A 21,729-nucleotide genomic window follows, 5' to 3' on the forward strand; every position below is an offset into this window, starting at 1 on the left:
ACACAATGGCACTATGGCTGGTGCCTCTGACCTGTTAGTGCAGAAGAAGATAAGTCTTCTGCCTCACGCCTAGTCTTTCCCTGGCCATCCAACACCATAAGCCAAGTGGATGTGTTCCAGGATCTCATTCACCAGCTCCCTAGGACCTGTGGTAGCCATGGCCTGATCAGCTGGCAGTGGACTCCTAACTCAAAATAGCTGCATTCCAAGTGGCCATGAAGTGGGAGGAAAGGTGAGCCTACAAATACAGGACACAGTGAAGGCAGCTGTGTTGGGGTCACAACATTGACCTTGCTTGTTCACAAACTGCAGTACAAAAACTGGCTGAAAGGAAACAAATGGGAGAACCTTGGAAAGAGCAGGGCACCTGACGTGCTCCATGCTGTGCTGTCTCATGGGAATTTGCTATCATAGATGATTTTAGATGCATTTTCTGGATTGCGCTGATTTTCTGAAGTAAGGTTGATGAACTGGGACTTCACCATGAAGAGCATGGTCAGTTCATTGGGCTCCAAGATTTCAAGGCTGGAGTCTGGAAGGAAAAAGAGAAAGCACATTGGTGCTGGTGTGATGGGAAGCACTCACAGGTTTCCAGAGCCCCAAGACAGGGCCCAATGCTGGGCTCAACCCCTGGACAGCCTGGGCCCACATACAGCTTTCAAAGCAAAGGTGCATGGTTCTCCATGGACAAACTGCAAGTGCTGGCTCACAGGAAAACATAGTCTTCTACAGAGAAATATGACACACCAGCCAAACGCCCCAAGATCTGGAGAAGCATCCAGTAGAGTCCAAGAACCTGAGGAGCAGGTTCTAGCAAGAGACAGAGCCATTTTCAGCTTCTATGGCAGGATGCCACCTACCTGCTGTTGAGATCCCAAGTTGCTGGAATGGCTGGCACCACCACTCAGTTTCTTTCTGCTCGCAGGCAGCCCTAGCAGCTGTAGTCAACAATCACGCTTCCTGTGCTGACTAATACAGCCTCTGCCAGGGGCAATGCAGTGGCTTTGCAGCCCTGTATGCTCAGGGAGTCATAATGAAGGAGCTGCACCCAGCTGGAAGGTCAGCCCAGAAGCACTGGAGAGAACAAGGTGTATGGGCCTCAATCCCCACAATGCCTTAATAGATGTCCAATGAGCTGCTGCTGGCTCCTTCCCATGAGAATGCTCCTTAAGAAAGTTGTGGTGAGAAGTATTTCCCTCTGACCCTGTACAATTGGGAATGGTGGGGTTGGTGTTCCAGGCTTATCTGGAACCTTACTTGGGAGAAAGCTTGGCACTACTTGACTTTTCCCAGTGGGACTGCTCTGGGCTGAGGGTCTATAAAACCTGGGACCCCGATGAGAGAAGCTCCTTCTAAAGAAGAAAGTCTTTGACATAGTTTCTCACCACATTCTCTTAAAAAAAACATGGTGACTGTGGCATTGTTGTCTACAGTCAGATGGGTGGCAAATTGGCTAGATGGTCGCACCCAGAGAGTGGTGGTGGATGGGTCGTTTTTGACTTGGAGGGATGTAGAGTCCCCCAGGGCTTGGTCCTCAGGCCTGTGCTGTTCAACATCTTTATCAGTGATCTGGATCTGGGGGTGGAATGCACACTGTCCAAATTCGCTGACAACACCAAGTTGAGGGGCGAGGTGGGCACACTGGAGGGGAGGGACAAAATCCAGCTAGATCTAGACAAATTAGAGGTGGGCAGATGAGAATAGGATGGAATTCAATGCAGACAACTGCAAGGTGCTGTATCTAGGGAAAAGGAACCAGCAACACACCTTTAGGCTGGGGAACACCCTTCTTGTCAACATGGTGGCAGAAAGGGATCTTGGAGTCATTGTTGACTCCAGGATGAACATGAGCCGCCAATGCGAGGAAGTGGTCAGTAAGGCTAAACGCACAGATGCATCATAAGCAGGTCCAGGAAGGTGATCCTTCCACTCTATGCAGTGTTGGTCAGGCTGCAGTTGGAGTCCAGTTCTGGGCACCACACGTCAAGAGGGATGTGGGCAACATTGGGAGGGTCCAGAGGAGGGCCACTCACATGATTGGGGGCAGTGGGGCAGGCCCTACAAAGAGAGGCTAAAGGGCCTGAATCTATTCAGCTGCCACAAGAGAAGGCTGAGAGGGCATCTGGTGGCCATTTACAAACTCACCAGGGGAGACCAGCACGGAATTGGGGGAGGCTCTGTTCCCCCGGGCACCACCTGGGGTTGCTAGGAATATGGCCACAAATTGTTAGAGAGAAGGTTCAGGCTCGACATCAGGAGACATTACTGTACAGTTAGGGCTGCCAGGCTCTGGAATGGACTCCCAAGGGAGGTGGTATGCTCTCCTACCCTGGGAGTCTTCAAGAGGCTGGACAGATATTTGGCTGGGGCGATATGATCTCGGCACCTGTTCCTGCTCGGGGCAGGGGGTTGGACCTGATGATCTGTTTTGGTCCATTCCAACCCTAAGTACTATGATACTATGATACTTGCTAGGACAGGGTTCACAGCCTATTGGAGTGGCCATTGTCACCATGCTGAGTGAGGCTGTATTATGCAATGCCTGCACCACCTACCCCACCATCCAACAAAGAATCAAGGCTGAAGCCCTGTGGGCACCAGTGGAACTCACCGGAGCAGAGCGGCAGGCACAGGGAGCAGTCATCATGGCTAGTTGTGCGGTGACAGTAGTCAACACAGCTCTGCACAGGGATGCCACACACTGTGAAGATACACAGCAGCATTACCTCTCCCACAGGGTCGGGGCAGAGACCCCCATGGGCAGGAGGCACCAGTGATGGTCTGCAGGCTCTGTGATACCTTCCTCTTCCTTTCAACCTCATTGCTAGTTTATACCTTCATGGTCCCCTGCCAGCATAGCACTCTACTGGTCTTCATCAGCCCCTTAAGGGCATTTTGTGATGCTCAGCTGGCATAGGGCAGTCTCAGCAGACTGGCAAGTCCAGGGGTCTCCACCCTTTGTAGCTGTCAGTACAGTGAAATGAATTTGGTGGCCTCATCCTAGGTCCCTGGGGCATTGAAGGCATCCTTGGCAGGCCCAAGCTTCCATAGCCCATGGAGCCCTTCTCAGCCATAGCAGGATGTGTATATGTATGTGCAGGGGAGGAGGACTCACTACACTGCTCAGGGGTGTGCATCAAGAGGTTTGCTAGCATTGACATATCCTTTGCTCCCAGATGTAGGGAAAGACCTTGGTTTGAGAGTGATATGCAGCAGAAGTGAAGGTGCAGTTGAGTGTCTGATTCAGTAACAAAGGAGAAGGCCAGACAGCAAAGTAATCTGGGAGACAAGGAGGCTTTAAAAGCAGATGTGAGTTATACAGATACCAGAGAACCTTCCTGATCCTGTATATTCTACCTTGTGCACCATGTCAGATGCCTGTGAGTCTCATGGCTTCAGCCCTGACAGCACCACATCCCACTTCTTGACCCAGAATGGCTCAGGCCAGACTGTACCAAGGAATTGCCCAGCAGCCACCTCAGCTCAAGCTCTTCCCTTTGCTCCCCTGAGTTGTGCCAATGCCCTGCTGAGGACCCTCTCCACCCTGTGGTCACCAAAACGCAAATATATGAGCTAGGCCTTTTCAGTTAGGCTTATGCTGAATGTATTGAAACAGAGGCCCTGGCTCTCCCTGCATTTCTGATCTCTTTTGTGGAGGTGCATGGAGCACAGGCACACAATGTGTTCTTACAGTATGTGACCCATATTAGCTTGTATCTCCATCGGCTAAACATATGGGCTCCAGGTAAAGGCTGTACATTCGTGATGAACCACCCAGACAGGAACATCAGGCCCCAGTTCATCTACACACCGGCCCCTTCTTCCCATCTGCCCACCAGCCAGGAGGAGGTCCTCACCTCGTGTGGCCGATGTCCGGATTCGGCCACTACAGTCACATGCTGGTTGCTCTGGAGGTGCGCTGTACCTGTGGCAGTGCTGGCCGCTGTACCCCTTGGCGCATACTGCAGAGAGGAGAGGTTGCTTAGGGAGAGTGCCTGGCCATCAGCAGGCCAGGCAGATGTCAGGGGAACACATCTACAGGGATTGGAGCCTAGCAAAGCAGAAGCTTCCTACCCACAACAAATCCATGGCCCAGGGTGGGGAAATCGAGGCATGGGGAGGTTGATGTGATTGGTCTGGTGGCAGAATAGATCAGTGGAAGAGCTGGGACTACAGTTCCCAGCACTAAGCCATGTGGTCTCTGCAGATGCTTAACCAGGGTGCGTTTGAGCAGAGATCTGCCCCTTACTGCTCTGCACGTAGAGTGTTGAGTTTTCCCGTGGGCTGGTGTTGTTCAGGTTGCTGAGCAGGTAGAAGTCAGTCCCTGCATGGAGCACAGCAGCACATGCACTCCTCTCGCTGAGGCACTCCTGCTTCGCCTGCTCCAGGCTCTTGGCAGAGGGGTGCAGCAAAGCAGGGTCTCCTTCCACCCCATGACTGACCTGCAGTACAAACCACTCGGTGTCTGGGGGAGGAAGCAAAAGGGGAACGACACTGATGAAAGTTTCAACCCCCTCTAGATGAGAAAGATCTTGAATCTGCATCTCCTGGTTCTTGAACAAGTTCTGTGACCACTAAGCTTTTTTTTTTTTTTTTTGAAAAATGTATACATACACACACACACAGACATATATATATATATATATACACACACACACACATTATATATATAGAGAGAGAAAGAGAGAGAGTTTTATAGATATAGATATATATACACACATCATCTAGCATAAAACTTTCCATCATAAAGCTATTACAGACAATGCACACAGGAGTGCCACTACCACCCTGGTTTCTGACTGAAAGTGGCAGTGGCTGCTGTGCTCAAGGTTGAACTAAATGTTTTCAGTGAGTGTTCAGTGTGTTCTGAGCACCCCCAAAGCCTTTGGGGGGCAAAGCATCAGAATCCTCATCATGTCTCCTGCAATTAGTCAAACCATCAATTAAATGAATGATGCTACCGGCAGACTGAATCAGACAACTGTCAGAGCCCAGTCAATTGGCTATAATTGTCAACAGTGTTTCTCCTAGCCAACCAGCCAACCCGGTGGCTGTTATAGATTCATAGATTGTTAGAGGCTGGAAGGGACCTTGCAAGATCATTGGGTCCAGCCCCACTGCACTAGGCAGGAAAAACAACTGGGGGTCAGGTGACCCCAGCGAGGTGCCCGTCCAGTCTTTTCTTGACGATTTCCAAGGTAAGTGATTGCACCATGTCTGGAGGGAGTTTGTTTCACAATCTGGACACCCTGACTGTGAAGGAGCTTTTCCTAGAATTGAGCCTGAAGCGCTCTTCCAGGAGTTTGTATCCATTACTCCTGGTCTTCCCCAAGGGTGCCCCGGTGAACAGCTGTATGCCAAGCCCCTGATGTAGCGGTAAGCTGCTACCAAGTCCCCTCTCAGCCTTCTCTTCTTTAGGCTGAAGCGGCCCAAGTCCCTCAGACTCTCCTCGTATAGTCTGCCTTGCAAGTCTCTGATCGTATGAGTGGCTCTTCTCTGGACCCTCTCAAGTTTTTCCACATCCTTGTTGAAGTGTGGTGCCCAGAACTGGACACAGTATTCCAGCTGTGGTCTCACTAGTGCTGAGTACAACGGAAGAATCACTTCCTTGGTTTTACATGAGATGCATCAGTTGATCCATGCCAGTGTTGTTTGCCCTGCTGGCTACAGCATCACACTGACAGCTCATGTTTGTACAACGGTTAACTATTACCCCTAGGTCCCTTTTGGCTGCCGTGCAAGTCAAATTGTCACCATCAAGCCTGTAGGTATATTGAGGATTATTTGCCTCCAGGTGGAGCACTTTACACTTCTAAATGTTGAACCTCATCTGGTTCTGATTCGCCCACCTCTCCAGGTCTGCCTGTATCTGCAGCCTATCTGCAGACATGACCATGCTCCCCCATAATTGGTGTCACCCGCAAACTTGGCCAGTGAGCTCTTCACCCCCACATTCAAATCATTGATAAAGATGCTGAAAAGCACCGGACCAAGCACGGACCCTTGAGGGACACCACCAGCCACTTCTCGCCAGGATAACGCAGATCTGTTCATAAGAACTGGGTCCTACCACGCAGCCAGTTTCCCACCTACTGAATCATCAAGCAATTAAGCCCACAATCTTCCAATTTTCCCATGAGGATATCATGGGATACTAGATCAAAGGCCTTTTGGAAGTCTAGGCATACAATGACCTCCTCTCCCATGTCCCACTGGCAAGACATCTGGTTGTAGAAAGAGATGAGGTTGGGAAGACAGAACCTGCCTGTGACAAAGCCATGCTGCTGTGGTTCAGAATCCCACCTTCTGTAAGTGAGTCACACATAGACTCTTTGATGAGTTTTTCTAGGATTTTCCCTTGGATAGAAGTCCCGCTTCCCCTTCTTGTAGATGGGCACAGTGTTGGCCCTCTTCCAGTCCTCAGGGATCTCACCTGAGTGCCACAAGTTTTGAAAAAGATTCACCAGGGATCCTGCAATTTTCAGGCTATTGGCCAGTTATTTGAATCCTCCAGCTCAGTGTCAAGGGACTTTCAGTAGCAAAATGTTCCACAGTCAGTTCTATAACAATTCACCACAAGGCTGACATAATCTGTCTTGAGGAGACCCACATAGTAAAGATGAAGCTGATCACTTTACTATCAATGGGTGCATCCACAATGTAGGCACATGTGCTTGCAGCAACTCAAGTAGCAGTGGCACAGATTTGTGCCAGAGATTTGTGCCTCAGCACACGTGTCTGAACATACACTTTGGTGTGGGGCAAATTGTGCTACTTGGGGCAAAATGACCCTGTATAAAAAATGCCCTGGTGAGCAGCTCAGGGCTACTTGCCCTCAGAAGCTTCTGAGGCCCAGCCAGTTGATATCTGGGGACACTAGCCCCTTGTACCAGCTGGACTGCTGAAGCAGCCCTAACCTAGAATGGTTCCTGCACCCTCTAACCACTGCAGCAGTCTGGCAGTAGGGGCTGCTGCCTGGCTGTGACCTGCTGCCACTTGTGACAGCATCTACACCCTTGGACCTGTGGCCCCTTGGCTGCATGCCTGCCAGACATGGACAAGGACCACATGGCTGCCTACGCTGTGGTATGGGCACCTCTGGGTCAGCAACCAATGGGCCATGGCTGCACAGTTGGCCCTCAGGTGGCATTGCTGTCATATCTTCTGGTGCCCCTGTTCTGCCATCTGGGCAGCTATCAATCCTTTTTCCAGGGAGAAGGCTTCCTAGGATGGGACGATCTTTACTTCTCCCCTAGAGATAAGCACCTGTTCTCCTGCAGGTTGGCTGCTCTCCTCCAAAGAGCTTTAACCTAGGTTCAACGGGGGACAGGGAACCAGACGTTGATGAGAATCCAGGGTTGGAAAGCCACAAACGGCACCAGACCTAACCAGGTAAGCACTAAGGGGGACACACGCCACCAAGGCAAAGGGACACCAAGAGCACCCACTGGGGAGCTAAAATGTCTATACACAAATGCCAGGAGTATGGGGAACAAGCAGGAGGAACTCACACTCCTGCTTGCTAGTACACAGTATGACCTAGTTGGCTTAACCGAAACATGGTGGGATTCTACTCATGACTGGGCAGTAGGCATTGAGGGGTACAGGTTATATAGATGAGACAGAGGGGGGGAAAATGGCAGGGGTGTAGCTCTCTATGTTAAGGACCAGTACACATCTTCCGTCATCAAAGCAGGAGTGGAGGAGGGGAATACCGAGGCATTGTGGGTCAGGATCCGGGGGGGGCCAGGGGAAAAGGACTTGGTAGTGGGGGTCTACTACAGATCTCCTCACCAGGATAACAAGCTAGATGAGGTATTCTCCAAGCAGCTTTCAGATGCCATACAGGCGAGGGAGGCAGTGGTCATGAGGGACCTAAATTACCCAGATATCAGCTGGGAGGAACAGGCGGCCAAAACAAGCCACTCAAGGAGATTCTTACACTGTGCACAGGACCTCCACATGACCCAGATGGTGTCCAGTCCCACCGGGGGTAGCACCCCTAAGACCTAGTCTTAGCAACAGGGGATAATCTCATGGGGGACCTGCGGGTACACAGTAACCTGAGAGATAGGGACCACCACTTGTTAGAGTTCACTATCCAGCAAAGGTTGAGAAAAATATCCAGTGAAGGGCCAACTTTAGTAAACTTAGGAACCTAGTTAGTGAGGTGGCCGAACTCAAGAGCAACAGGCTAATGAGGGTCCAAGAGAGTTGGGAGTTTCTCAAGGGAGTGATCCTTGGGACACAAAAGGAGTCTATCCCCTTACACAGAAAAAGGGCTAAGGGGATAAAAAAAATCCCCCTTGGCTTAACAGGGAGCTTAAGGAAAGACTGGGGGCAAAGCAAGAGATGTATAGGCAGCGGAAGCAGGGGGCAGCCACCAAGGAGGCATACACCCCCCGGGCACGCTATTGCAGGGAGTCAGGCAGGCCAAGGCAGGACTGGAGCTTAGGCTGACTGCAACAATCAAAGACAATAAAAAGTCCTTCTGCAGGTACATAGCGAGCAAAAAGAAGGTGCAGAGTAGCATAGGATCCCTGCAGGACAAATCAGGTCAGCTGGTGGTTGACGCAGACAAAAAGTCAGAGCTCTTCAATGAGTTCTTCGATTCAGTTTTCCTTAATACTGACCAAGACAGTCCCCCCACCTTGAGCATAGACAGATGTCGAAAAGGCACCAGACCGCCAAAGGTTAGTGTTGACTTAGGTAAAGAGCACTTGGAAGGGCTGGATGGGTACAAGTCAGCCGCCCCAGATGACCTTCAGCCACAGATGCTGAAGGAATTGGCCAGTGTCATTGCTGAGCCACTGGTACGGCTGTTTGAGCATTCATGGTGCTCCGGACAGGTTCCTGAGGACTGGAAAAAGGCCAATGTGGTGCTCATTTTTAAGAAGGGGAGAAGGGAGGAGCCGGGTAACTTTAGGCCAGTCAGTCTTACCTCTATCCCTGGGAAAATACTAGAAAAAATCATCAAAGAGTGTATTTGTGAAAGCCCAGCAGGGGAAACGATGCTGAATGGAAACCAGCACAGGTTCGTCACAGGCAGATCCTGCCTGACAAACCTTATAGCCTTTTATGACCAGGTCACACACTGCCCTGACACAGGAGCGGAGGCCGATGTCATCCACCTGGATTTTAGGAAGGCCTTCGACACAGTTTCACATCCTATTCTCATAGGGAAGCTAATGGGCTGTGGAAAGGACACCTATACAGTCAGGTGGGTGGCAAACTGGCTTAGGGACTGCACCCAGAGAGTGGTGGTTGACAGGTCATTCTCGGCCTGGAAGGAGGTAGGCAGTTGTTTCGGTTCAGTCCTTGGGCCAGTGTTATTTAATATCTTCATCCACGATTTGGACAAGGGTGTGGTGAGCACCCTCTCCAAGTTCATGGATGATACCAAATTATGGGGCAAAGTGAGTACACCATAGGGCAGGGAGCAGTTATAGGCCGACCTGGACAGGTTAGATCAATGGGCAGAACGTAATAGGATGCAGTTCAACAAAATGAATGTAAGGTACTCCACCTAGGAAGGAGGAATCCCCAGCACACCTACAGGTTGGGGCATGTCCTCCTCAGCAGCTCAGAGGCTGAGAGAGATCTTGGAGCCATAGTTGACTCCAAGATGAACATGAGCCAGCAGTGTAACAAAGCCATCAACAAAGCCAATCACATCTTGTCATGTATTAGCAGATGCATGACTAACAGATCGAGGGAGGTGATGCTCCCCCTCTATGCGGCAGTGGTCAGGCCGCAGTTGAAGTACTGTGTCCAGTTTTAGGCGCTGCACTTCAAGAGGGACACAGAGGATCTGGAGAGGGTTCAGAGGAGAGCCACTTGCATGATTAGTGGTCTCTGTGAAAGACCCTACAAGGAGAGGTTGAGAGAACTGGATCTCTTCAGCCTATACAAAAAACAGCTGAGGAGTGACCTTGTAGCCACCTATCAATTTATCAGGGGAGGACAGCAGGAAACTGGGGATGCGCTGTTTACCAGAGCGCTTCAGGGAGTAACTAAGAATAATGGGTGCAAACTAGTGGAGAGTAGATTTAGGTTAGACATTAGGAAGAATTTTTTTACAATAAGGGTGGCCAAAGTCTGGAATGGGCTTCCAAGAGTGGTGGTGTTGTCACCTAACTTGGTCTTCAAGAGAGGCTTGACAATCACCTGGCTGGGGTCATCTGACCTTGGTCCTCTTTCCTGCCAGGGGCAGGAGGTCAGACACAATGATCCATTGGGTCCCTTCCAACTCTATAATTTATGAATCTATGAATCACCCAGAAGATCCGCTCCTTGCAGTGGCACACTTTGAATTGTCGAAGCATGTCCTCCCGGCCCCAAATGGCCTGGAGGTCAGCCACCTCATCTGCCCTCCAGCTGGGTCCCTGGTGCTGGCCTTGGGCAGGCTCCCCTGCCTGGGTCCTGCCACTTGCCTCACCAGCAGGGATCCTAGTGTTCCCTGTTTAAAAACTGAAAATTCTGTGATAAAAAAATCCCAAATTCTCTCATTAAATTACCCAAAACCGGCATTCTTCTGTGATTAAAATGAAACACCACTATATATCTAGAGAGAGAGAGAGAGAGAGATCAATTGGGCAATCTTTTATTGATATATTTACAATTTTAAATCAATTTAGAAGCCTATCAGTGCCTGTATCATCATAATAAAATAATTTTCTAAATATCTATATACTTTGACAGTTGCTTTTTTATCATAATAAAAACAGAGCTGCCTCTGCCCCTTTAACTCACCAGGATGTGTGGACAGCTGCAGCTAGACCCATAGCTGCTTTATGGTGCTCACTCAGCAGCACTGGTATGCCAGTGCCCTGCCCCTTCCCTTGCCTCTCACTCCCAACCCACAGCCCTGCTAGTGCCTCTCACTCCTGACCTGCAGCTTCTGCCAGGCTCCCACTCGCTCCCAGCAGCAGATGTATCCTAGCACCAGGACATGGGTCGAGCTACAGCTGTCCCACCCACTGCTTTGTGGCTCTGAGCAATGCCAGCCCTTCCTGTTCTGCTCCCTGTGCCTGTGCCCTCCAGCCCTCTACCCAGCCCATCACATCCCCCAAGTGATTCCTGGGACCAGGAGCCCCCACATGTCCCAGGGCTGCATGTCCCAGCACTGGTGTGGGCACAGGGCAAGGCTGCAGTGCAGCAGTTGCCCCTGTGCCATAGCTCCTGCCAGCAGGTCCCATCCTGGCCGGTGGCTGGGTTTGCACAGATCCTGCCTGCAGTGCCAGGAGCCCCAGGTGGTGGCAGGAGCTTCCTAGATTCATAGATGTTAGGGTTGGAAGGGACCTCAATAGATTATCGAGTCCTACCCCTCTGTCTGTGATGAATTTCCCTGTGGTCATGTGTGGAATAGTTTGCTGGATTTTGCTAGGGGTGTGACATGTCCACAAGACTCTTGGTCCCCATCTTGATTTTGCTTTTCATAGATTCATAGATGTTAGGGTCAGAAGGGACCTCAATAGATCACTGAATCCGACCCCCTGCCTAGGCAGGAAAGAGTGCTGGGTTCAGATGACCCCAGCCAGATGCCTATCTAACCTCCTCTTGAAGACCCCCAGGGTAGGGGAGAGCGCCACCTCCCTTGGGAGCCCATTCCAGATTTTGGCCACTCTAACTGTGAAGAAGTTCTTCCTAATGTCCAGTCTACATGTGCGCTCTGCTAGCTTATGGCCATTATTTCTTGTAACCCCCAGGGGCACCTTGGTGAGTAGAGCCTCACCAATTCCCTCCTGCGCCCCCATGATGAATTTATAGGCAGCCACAAGGTCGCCTCTCAACCTTCTCTTGCGGAGGCTGAAGAGGTCCAGGTGCCCTAGTCTCTCCTCATAGGGCTTGGCCTGCAAGCCCTTAACCATATGAGTGCCCCTTCTCTGGACCCTCTCCAGGTTATCCACATCCCTCTTGAAGCGCAGCGCCCAAAACTGGATACAATACTCCAACTGGGGTCTGACCAGTGCCTGATAGAGGGGAAGTATCACCTCTTTGGTTCTGTTTGTGAAGTGAAGTTAGCTTTGCTGATGACTTCGTCACACTGACAACTCATGCTCATCTTGGAGTCCACTAGGACTCTGAGATCCCTTTCCGCTTCTTTGCTGCCAAGCAGGTCATTTCCCAGGCAATAGGTGTGCTGGACTTTTTTCCTCCCTAGGTGCAGCACTTTTCATTTCTCCTTGTTAAATTGCATTCTATTGTTTTCTGCCCATTTGTCCAACCTGTCCAGGTCTGCCTGTAGTTGTTCCCTGCCCTCTGGTGTGTCCGCTTCTCCCCACAGTTTTGTATCTTCTGCAGACTTGGACAGAGTACACTTCACTCCCTCGTCCAAGTCACTGATGAAGACATTGAAGAGTATCAGTCCAAGAACCGAGTCCTGCAGGACCCCACTGCCCATGTCCTTCTAGGTCAATACTGACCCGTCCACCACCACTCTCTGGGTACAACCCTTTAGCCAATTTGCCACCCACCAGACTGTGTAATCATCCAAGTCACAGCATCTTAATTTGTTCACAGTATGGGGTGGGATACCGTATTGAAGGCCTTCCTGAAGTCTAAGTAAACGATATTTACCTCTACTCCTGCATCCAGGTGTTTTGTAACCTGGTCATAAAAAGAGACCAGATTAATCAAGCATGATCTACCTGCTACGAACCTGTGCTGGTTTCCCTTCAGCATAATTTTTCCTGCTGGGGTCTCACGTATATGAGCTTTAATAATCTTTTCAAAGACTTTACCAAGGATGGAGGTGAGACTGACTGGCCTGTAGTTGCCTGGATCCTCCTTCCTCCCTTTCTTGAAAATAGGGACCATACTGGCCCTTTTCTAGTCCTCCGGGACCTGACCTGTGTGCCACGAGTGCTCAAATATTCTTGCCAGTGGCTGTGCAATGACATCAGCCAGTGCCTTCAGTACCCTTGGATGGAGCTCATTCGGGCTTGCCGACTTAAATGCATTCAGTCCTTCCAAGTGACTCTGCAACATCTCAGGGTCATCGCTTGGTAGTCTGGCACCCTGCTGTTGCATTTCTACAATCCCATTGTGAGACTTGTTTTGCCCCTCGTTTAGGAACACTTAGGCAAAGAACTCATTGAGGAGTTCAGCCTTGTCCCCCTGTCTGTCACCAATTGCTTTTGCCCATTCAGTAGTGGTCCTATACCGCCCTGGGCCTTCCTTTTACTCCCTATATATCTGAAAAACAATTTTTTGTTATCCTTAACTTGGGATGCCATCCTTAGCTCCATGGTAGCTTTGGCCTTTCTAACTGCCTCCCTACAACTGCAAGCTGAGGAGGCATACTCCTCTTTAGTAATCTCTCCCTGTTTCCACTGCTTTTATGCTCCAATTTTTCCCCTTAGGCTGCTCTGGATTTCTCTGGTCAGCCAAAGAAGCCTCTTGGCCCCTTTCCCCCTTTTTCCTCACATCGGGATCGTCTCCCTCTGTGCCCGAAGGATCACTTCCTCAAGGCACAGCCACCATTCCTGGGCTCCCATCTCGCCAAATCTCTTACTCTGCAGTCCATTATTGAAGATTTTGACTGGATCCATGATCCTTGAAGTTCATCTGCAAGGGAAAGCACTAAGAATATTTCAATAATGGCTCAAGAGCAACTTATCAAATTAAGTATGTCCTTAAAGACATCCAGTGAACCAGTGGACACTGCCCATTGGTGCTCTGCTCAGAAATGTGCATGGACAAGCGAGAGAAATGTGGCCCCACAGTCCCCCTCCTGGTTAAGTACAGGCCAGGGCCGGGAGGAGGCTGACCACCGAAGAAGCTCCTGAGAGTGAATAGCCATGAGCTACTTGCCAGGTCAGGTTTTTATACTGCTGAGGCCAGCATCTGCTGCAGATCCAGGAGGAGCCAGACAGGTTTATTTTGCTCCAAGTGGCACAATTTGCCCCACACCAAAGTGCATGTCTGGGCATGTGTGCTGAGGCAAAAAGCCCTGGCTCAAATTTGTACCACTTCTATTTGAGCTGCTGCAGGTGCATGTGCCTGCAGGGGTGGACCTGCCCATTCTGGTTGACAGTTGCAAATGAATATTCAGTAGTCTTAGAACATGCGATCTCAGTTTTCTTGCCATTTTTGACAACATACCTGTGTCAATAAATTTTTCAAGCCTGACTTACATTAAAAACAAAGAGAGCATCTGATATCGGTGGAGCAAGAGCTCCAAGTTGCACGGTCATGACTGCACATTGAGACAAGCCCAGATTCCACGATGATAGTAAGTTTTGTTTATTCATAAGGTGCTAGGTGGGGTTGTTCATGATTCATGTAAAAGACACATTAAATACTTTATTCTTCTCCACATCTTCAATAACTAAATTGCCTTCGGTATGCCTTATGGGACCTACACTTTCTTTGGTCTTCCTCTTAGCTCTGACATATTTGTAGAATCCCTTTTTATTCCCTTTTACATCTCTTGCCAGCTGCATCTCAAATTACATCTTTGCCTTCCTGATTTTCTCCTTGCATGAACATGGAATACTCTTATGTTCTTCCTTAGTAATATGACCAAGTTTCCACTTTTTGTAGGATTCCTTTAATTTCAACTCAGTGAAGAGACCAGTGTTTAGCCAAGCCTGTCTCCTGTTGCATTTCTCATTCTTTCATCACACTGGCATAGCTTGCTATTATGCCCTTAATAAGGCTTCCTTAAATTACAGCCAGCTCCTGATCTCCTTTTCCTTTCAGACTTGCCTCCTGAGGGAACTTGCCCATTAATTCTCTGATTTTGTTAAAGTCTGCTTTTCTGAACCACCTGTACCAAAATATTATTCCCAACACAATCCAATTTATGAATATGATGGATTGTCTATGCACTGCTGTATCTCTCTCCCACTAAATGTCTTGGTAATTTAAGTCCCCCAAGGGAAATGGGTCTTGCAATTTGTAAACTTACATTAGTTATTTTTTAAAAAGCGTTGTCCACTAGGGCTGTGTGAAACAGTACCATTTCATTTTGCTGTTTTGTCGGGACAGTGTTTCATTTCAAGTTTCATTTCATTTCGAAACCACTGTTCCATTTTGTTTCGTTGAAACTCTTTCGCTGTTTTGATGTTTCACCCATAGGCTATAATGGGGAATCACAAAACTGCCTATAATGTTGTCATTTCTTGCCTGATTCAAATGAAAACATCAGGGAGGGTAGCCCCTGCTGTGGCCACAAAGCCTATCAAGTTTCAAGGAGATAGGTGCTGGGGTTTCTGGGAAACTGCACCTCAAGCTGTTGACAAGCAAAACTCAAGTCACACGTGTGTGTGTGAAGGCACAGCAAGGTGAAAACTGGAGGTATAGTAGCCTCTGCTGAGGCCACAAAGCCTGCCAAATTTCAAGAAGCTAGGTGCAGGGGTTTCTGGGAAACTGCACCTCAAACTGTTCAGAGCAAAACTTGCAACGTGTGACTGTGTGTGTGTTAAGGCACAACAGACTGAAAAACAGCAGGCAAAACTTGTGTCACTTGTAAGTGTGAAGGCAGTGCCTTTCTTTCCTCTTTTTACCTATGGCATGTTTTAGGGTGTTCTTGTTATTTCAGATATTGTACTTTGTTATTGCGTATAAAGGTCTGAATTGACAATTTTATGGATTCCTTGGGTAAACAACTGTCTATGCTCACAGGGGAGAAGACTCAGGGACCCAAGAGGTCCTCTGGTCCTTTGTTCTTTAGTTTGGGTAGATTAAATCTACTGCATATCTGTTTTCTTTAAAAAAAAAAAAAATCAGCTTTCTTGTCAAAGAAAAATTCAGGTTAGTTTGGCATAATTTCCTTTGGCAAAAGCATGCTGCATTTTATCCCAGTTTCTTTTTATCTCCATGACTTTAATTCTTTCTTTCAGGATTGTCCAAAATTTTGCATAATAATGATTCAACTAATGAGTCTGCAGTTGCCCAGGTCACTTTTCCTTTTTCTTAAATATATGCACTAATTTTGCTATTCTCCAGTCAAAGAGTCATACCAACAATTTGAAAGAATTATTGAAACATTTACTACCAAAAAACCAAAATTTCATTTGTCCATTCTTTCAGTATTTTCAGATGTAAATTATCCAGTCCCCACAACTTGAGTGCATTAAGGTATTGAGATATATACATATATTCCCATAAACCATGATACTTTTGCCCAGTGCTCTGTATTATTTTCATTCTACATTGTCCTCTTTCCTGAAAACAAAGCAAAGATTTCATTTGGTTTTGGAGTTACATTTAAATTATCCTTTAGTCTCTATCCAGTCCTCAACTCCACAGTGGCCCCATTTTTCTTCCTTTATTCTTTTTTCGATTGCTTGGCTGAGGAATCTTTTACTATTTGTCTTAATGTCCTTTGGAAGGTCCTACCCAGCTGGACTTCTGCTAAGTCTCACATTATCCCTACCTTTCCTCATGTCTAAATTGTAGCTTTCTTTGCCAGTCAATGCATTTCTTGTGGGAAATGAGAATGCTCATTCCTTCCTGAAATGGTTATTCATCCAATTAAGTTTGGAGTCCTTCTATACAATTTTGCTCAAATTCCAGACAGTTTCTGGATTTTTTACTTCAATACATTTGAAGCCTCCTCTACATTCAAGTCCCTGATTTCTCAGTTTAACTTCCTTAGTTTGCTTTTAGAAATCAAAAACTTCACTTGCCAACTGTTTGTTACCCTTCCAGTTAAAACTGAATTGACTCATTATCAGTCCATCTATGTTTTTTCCTCCAGCCAGCTCCAATACAATCTCCTCAATACTTCCCAATCCAAATCTAAAACACCACACCCTTTTGTTGAGCTAGTAGCTATTAGCTAAAGAAATCCATTAAATACCAGACCCTGGAATAATTAGGTCCTGTTGCAATTAATAGTGGTTTTTCCCCTGTTATCTGGGATGTTAAATTCTCCTATAATGACACAGCATATGGTGGCATTTGTGCCTCTAATAATTTTAAGAGGTCTCCAACTTATCCAAATCTCACTTTGGTGGTCTATAGCAAATACCTAATATTACCCCAATAAAGCCTCTTTTATAATCTTTCGTCAAAATAATTTGACCTAAACATATTTTGTTTTATCATTTCTTATTTTCACAGTCTATCACATCATAAATATATTCTGAACTGGAGGGACTTGGTGCGAGGGATCCTGATGGATGCCGAAGGGAAAGGTAATATAGCATGGGAAACGGTGACAGCAAGGCTATGGCAAATACTTTGGTTATGGTCTGGAAGGACACTGTCCTTTGTCGGAAAAGTGTCAGTGTTTAAGGCTGTGCCACTGCTGATTATTCTATATACAGGAATTGTATTCCCACCCATGTGATGTCAGATAGCAGAAGTACAGAGGGAAATATGTGAATTCTTCTGGAATGCCAAAAGAGAAAGGTTCAATACAGCTCAACTGTACAGAGCAAGAAAGATGGGGGGATGGAGGTTGCCGGCCTTTAAATATGTAAGCTCAAATATGGAAGACAGTAATGGAGGGAGAGAGGAAAGCAGTGTGTATCACCCAATTTCACACACCTACAATTTTGAGGAAATGGGAAACATATCATACCTCTTTGAAGAGTCCATGGACATGGCAACCACTGATTCATTACATCAGAATGGAAGGACTCATGTAGAGTTATAAAATAGGGAAGTTAGGGCTGCAGTCCTGAAGAGTCATAAGTAATAGAAGAAAGCAGTAAGGGAGAGAGACAGTGGCACTGGTGTGAAACTTCACAGAAGGACAAGTGAAGAAGGTGTGAGGAGCAGTGGCAGATAAACAACTAAAAGGTGAACGTGCTGACCTAGAGTGGATGGTTATAAGAAATTTCTTACCAGTGAGAGAAGTGCAACACACACGAGGCTTGACAAGCTCATCAGGGTGCCCAAGAGAGAGGTGTGGGAAAGAAGAAACAGTGGGACATGTGTTTTGGGAATGTACATGAGCAAAGGGGGTGTGGGAAAGGGTCTGCCACTTTCTGAGTGTCACCAAAATAAACCTCTCATTAGTGTGAGAGATGGTACTATATGGACTCATACCAAAACGGCCAGAGAAAAAACGTTTTTTATTACGGACTTTATTAACATGTGTTAAAACTAGTTTATGTAAAGTAAGAAATCTCTGGCTGTTTAAAGGGTTCACTGAAAGAGAGTGCCTGAAGCTGGGACTGCATGAACTGAATTATCCTTCTTTTAGTATATTAATCAGTAGGACTGTGCAAAATTTCATCGGCTGTTTCATTTTGAGACTGTTTCAACTCATTTCGAGCTTGAAACAGCAAAATCAAAATGAAATGAAGGGCTTTGAAACAAATTTGAAATGAAACAAGAGCAGTTGAAATGTTTTGAAAGTTTCAAGATTTGAAGCAGCCAGCCGGGTGGTGGGAGACAGGGGAGAACCAGGGCTGCGATGGGGCTGGGGAAGGGAACTCAGCTGAGTTCCCCTGCCCCTACTTCATCGCAGCACTGGGGAGGGGAACTGAGTCAGGCTGAGTTCCCTTCCTCAGCCCTTTCCAAACGTCGAAACAGCAAAACTGCTTTGAAGAAACGGAATGGAACAGTGTTTTCTAAATGAAACAAAACTCGTAAAAAAACCGCTGTCCTGTCGAAATGCCAAAATGGATGTTGAAGCACAATGCTGCTGTTTCGCACAGCCCTATTAATCAGTACTTCTGATGAGCTGTCTAGCTCTCCATCCCCTCTCCTATCCCCCTCCTCAATAATGCAATTAAATCCCCCCAGAATTTGCTGCCTACTTCTACCTACATATACTTCTAATTTCTTAAACAGTGATCCTCCCTTCTCTTTCAGTCAGTACTATATATTAAAAATCTCTAACTCTTTCTTTTCAAACTCCAGCACCATTCATTGCAGTCTCCGTTCCAAAATCACTTGCACTCGCCACACTTCCACTTCCTCACTCTTGCACAAAAATCAAGACTTCACCCACTTTCTTTGCATCTGACCCTATCCACCACAATGGTCCCCATCCCCACCTCTTTACAAAATACTTGTAAATCCTTTACCATTGGATTCCAAACGCTTGCAAACATATTGCATCTTCTTTTACCTTGCTCAATATTGTCATAATCTTATCCCAATCCTTTCTTGATAACACACTTCTGACATTTATAGATGCAATACACAAAGTCATATTTGTCTATTTAACGTTCACATGCCTACCACTTTATGAGTCTTCTATATTGCTGTTTGATGTCATCAGCTCTAATCCTCTCCTCTTTGCATCCCTGTAGTCTTTGCCAGGCACAGTGTGCCAGAGCAGCAGAGGCGTTGCGGCAAGCATAGAGATGCTTTGGCCAGGTGCTAGAGCATCTCTTTGGAGGACCCAGCCTCCAGTTGCTTTGGGGCATACTCCAGGAATACGCCCTGCACTGCTTTTTTCTAGCGTGTTTTCTTTTGATCCTGGGATTTCCCAGTATCAAACTTAGAGTCCATGCTGCAGAGATGCCTCCTGCAGTTCCTCAACCTGCTCTGAGACACTGCAACAGGCACGTACTCACTCATGTGGACACAGAGTTCTTGATCTGACACACTACACTCCTCAAGCAAAATATGGGAGAGGCACCTACAACTGTAGCAACATGTCTGAGGCAACCCACACCCTATCCAGTAATCACTGTGATGTCATAAAGGTTGGAAGCTTCAGTATCACAAATGTCTATAAACCACCCAGCAAAACTTGGGGGAATTGTCCTCTTCTATCTCTTCCCCATCCAACTGTATATGCCGGTGACTTTAATAGCCACTACATAGACTGGGGTTACTCACACTCAAATGAAGATGGTGACCTGTTCCAAAACTGGGCATTCAGCAATGACTTTGCCCTGATTCATGACTGTAAACATGGTACCTTCCATTCAGCAAAATGAGACCAATTACTCTGCTGACAGACATTGGGTTACATCAGTCAACAGCCACGCACAGCCAGCATCTTGCATTGTTCTCCATGACTTTCCACACAGCCAACACTGTCCATCATTCATCCACATTAGCCTGCAATTCCTGGTCATTAAATATATAAAACTCAGATTGAACTTCAGGAAAACCAACCCGGTCCTTATTCATGGAGACCAATGAATGATCCACTGTTACCATTCCACAGCAAAATATCCCAGATGATGAAACCTATAAACATTTCTGTGGTGCCCTCTATAAAGCAGCACAGTCCTCTGTTCCAAGAGGATTTTGCCTTTGTATACTCCTTGCTTGGACAGAGAGTGTGTTGCTCTATTAGATGAGTATGAAAAACCTGGCGATCCAGATATCACAGATCACCTGCTTGAATCATTCAATGCTGCTCATTGGGGCCACTGGAAGGACTCAGTTTCTTGACTCAATTTATACCATTCACCAATGATGGGTGTGTATTCGCCCATGTCCTGGCAATCCTGCATCTTGATAGGCATGAAGATCCCCTTGTGCTGGTGAAGAACTGACGCGAAGTAATCATTAAGGAGATTAGCTTTTTCCTGGATGTCGGTTATCAGCTGCGCCATTTGGTTTAGCAAAGGTCCAATGTTGCCCTTGTTTTTCTTTTGACTACCCACATATCTAAAGAAGGACTTTTTGTTGAATTTGATTCCCGTAGTCAATTTGAGTTCAGTTTTGACCTTGGCTTTCCTGGTTTGCTCCCTACAGGTGTGGGCCAGTGCTGAATAATCCTCTTTGGTGATGTTACCTGACTTCTAACCCTTATAGATTTCTCTTCAGATGCAGGAGGTCCATGATTCCCCTATTTAGTCATGGGGGTTGCCCAGCCCTTTTGCTACCTTTTCTATGGGTTGGGATGGACTTCCCTTGTGCTCCTTCTGTCAGGTAGCCACCCACGATGATCACTCTGCATTTCTTTGTTGGAGTGGTTACAAGTTGCCTTTTTTCCTCTAGTGAAGGAGCTGATAGCTCAGCTGGTGCTGTGATGGGTTCATATCTGTGGTTTAGTTCCAGGGGGGTGGTGACCCTGGTGCAGGGTGGCTTGGGGCCGGAGACAAATTTTGTCCAAGTGACCCCCAGCTGGGCTTCATGGGGACTCCTCCTACACGCCCTCGTCCTGCTAGCCTTCCTTGCTCCTCCCTCCTCATTCTTTCTGCAGAGAGCCTGGTGGTAGGTATTGATCACCTCTTTGCCATCCCTGATGGCACACAGCCTCTGCATCGCAGCCTAGAGCTCTGCTATCTGGCACTCCAGGGACTCTAATGTGTAGCACACCCCACAAGGGGAGGTATACCTGCTCCTGGTCCCAGATGCCTGCATACATGACAGGCAGCTCCCACAGCCAAGAGCCAGGGGCTCCATTTGGGTGAAGGCTGGAGCCATTGGCTCTGTCTGGGTAGAAGCCTCAGTGGTACAAGAGGGGGGGCTCCAGATGCAGGGGTGGGGAAGATCTTTGGGGTATGGCACATCACCATATCGTGTAGGTAGCAGCCCAGGCTACTGCTGTACTGCCCCCTCCCTTCAGGCTCGCCACCTAGAGCTTTGTGCCCCTCTTGCTTGCCCTGCCACATGAACTCATATGCTAACTTGTGCACCGGGCCTAGAGCATGTCTGTTTGTGTGCTGTGTTCGCAGAGCTCCCTAGGGGCTAAGCTAAATAGGAACCATGGGGGGGTGACCCTCCTCAGTTCCACTCAGCTGCCTCACTACCTAGTGCCCACCCACCATGGGCCCCACTTATTTCCTAGCTCATGCTGGGGTCAGGTTTGGGGTCTGCTGAGGGTTTGCCAGGGCCCGAGCTCACAGGGGCGTG

General features: G+C 47.7%; 1 protein-coding gene across 1 annotated transcript in view; it reads right to left on the reverse strand.

Moving 5' to 3' along the window:
- Window positions 1-392: 392 nt before the first annotated feature.
- The window catches only part of LOC149855561 (C-type mannose receptor 2-like), a 32,201-nt gene continuing 10,864 nt past the window's right edge, over window positions 393-21,729 (reverse strand). The window contains exons 7-10 of the mRNA XM_090021497.1: window positions 4,250-4,465; window positions 3,858-3,962; window positions 2,612-2,701; window positions 393-532 (exon numbers count right to left, since the gene is read on the reverse strand). Coding sequence (XP_089877623.1) covers window positions 393-532; window positions 2,612-2,701; window positions 3,858-3,962; window positions 4,250-4,465 — 551 coding nt within the window. The remainder of the gene's footprint in view (window positions 533-2,611; window positions 2,702-3,857; window positions 3,963-4,249; window positions 4,466-21,729) is intronic.

The sequence above is a fragment of the Crocodylus siamensis genome, chromosome 11, assembly GCF_052110815.1.
Source record: "Crocodylus siamensis isolate JL-2025a chromosome 11, ASM5211081v1, whole genome shotgun sequence".
Lineage (NCBI taxonomy): Eukaryota > Metazoa > Chordata > Crocodylia > Crocodylidae > Crocodylus > Crocodylus siamensis.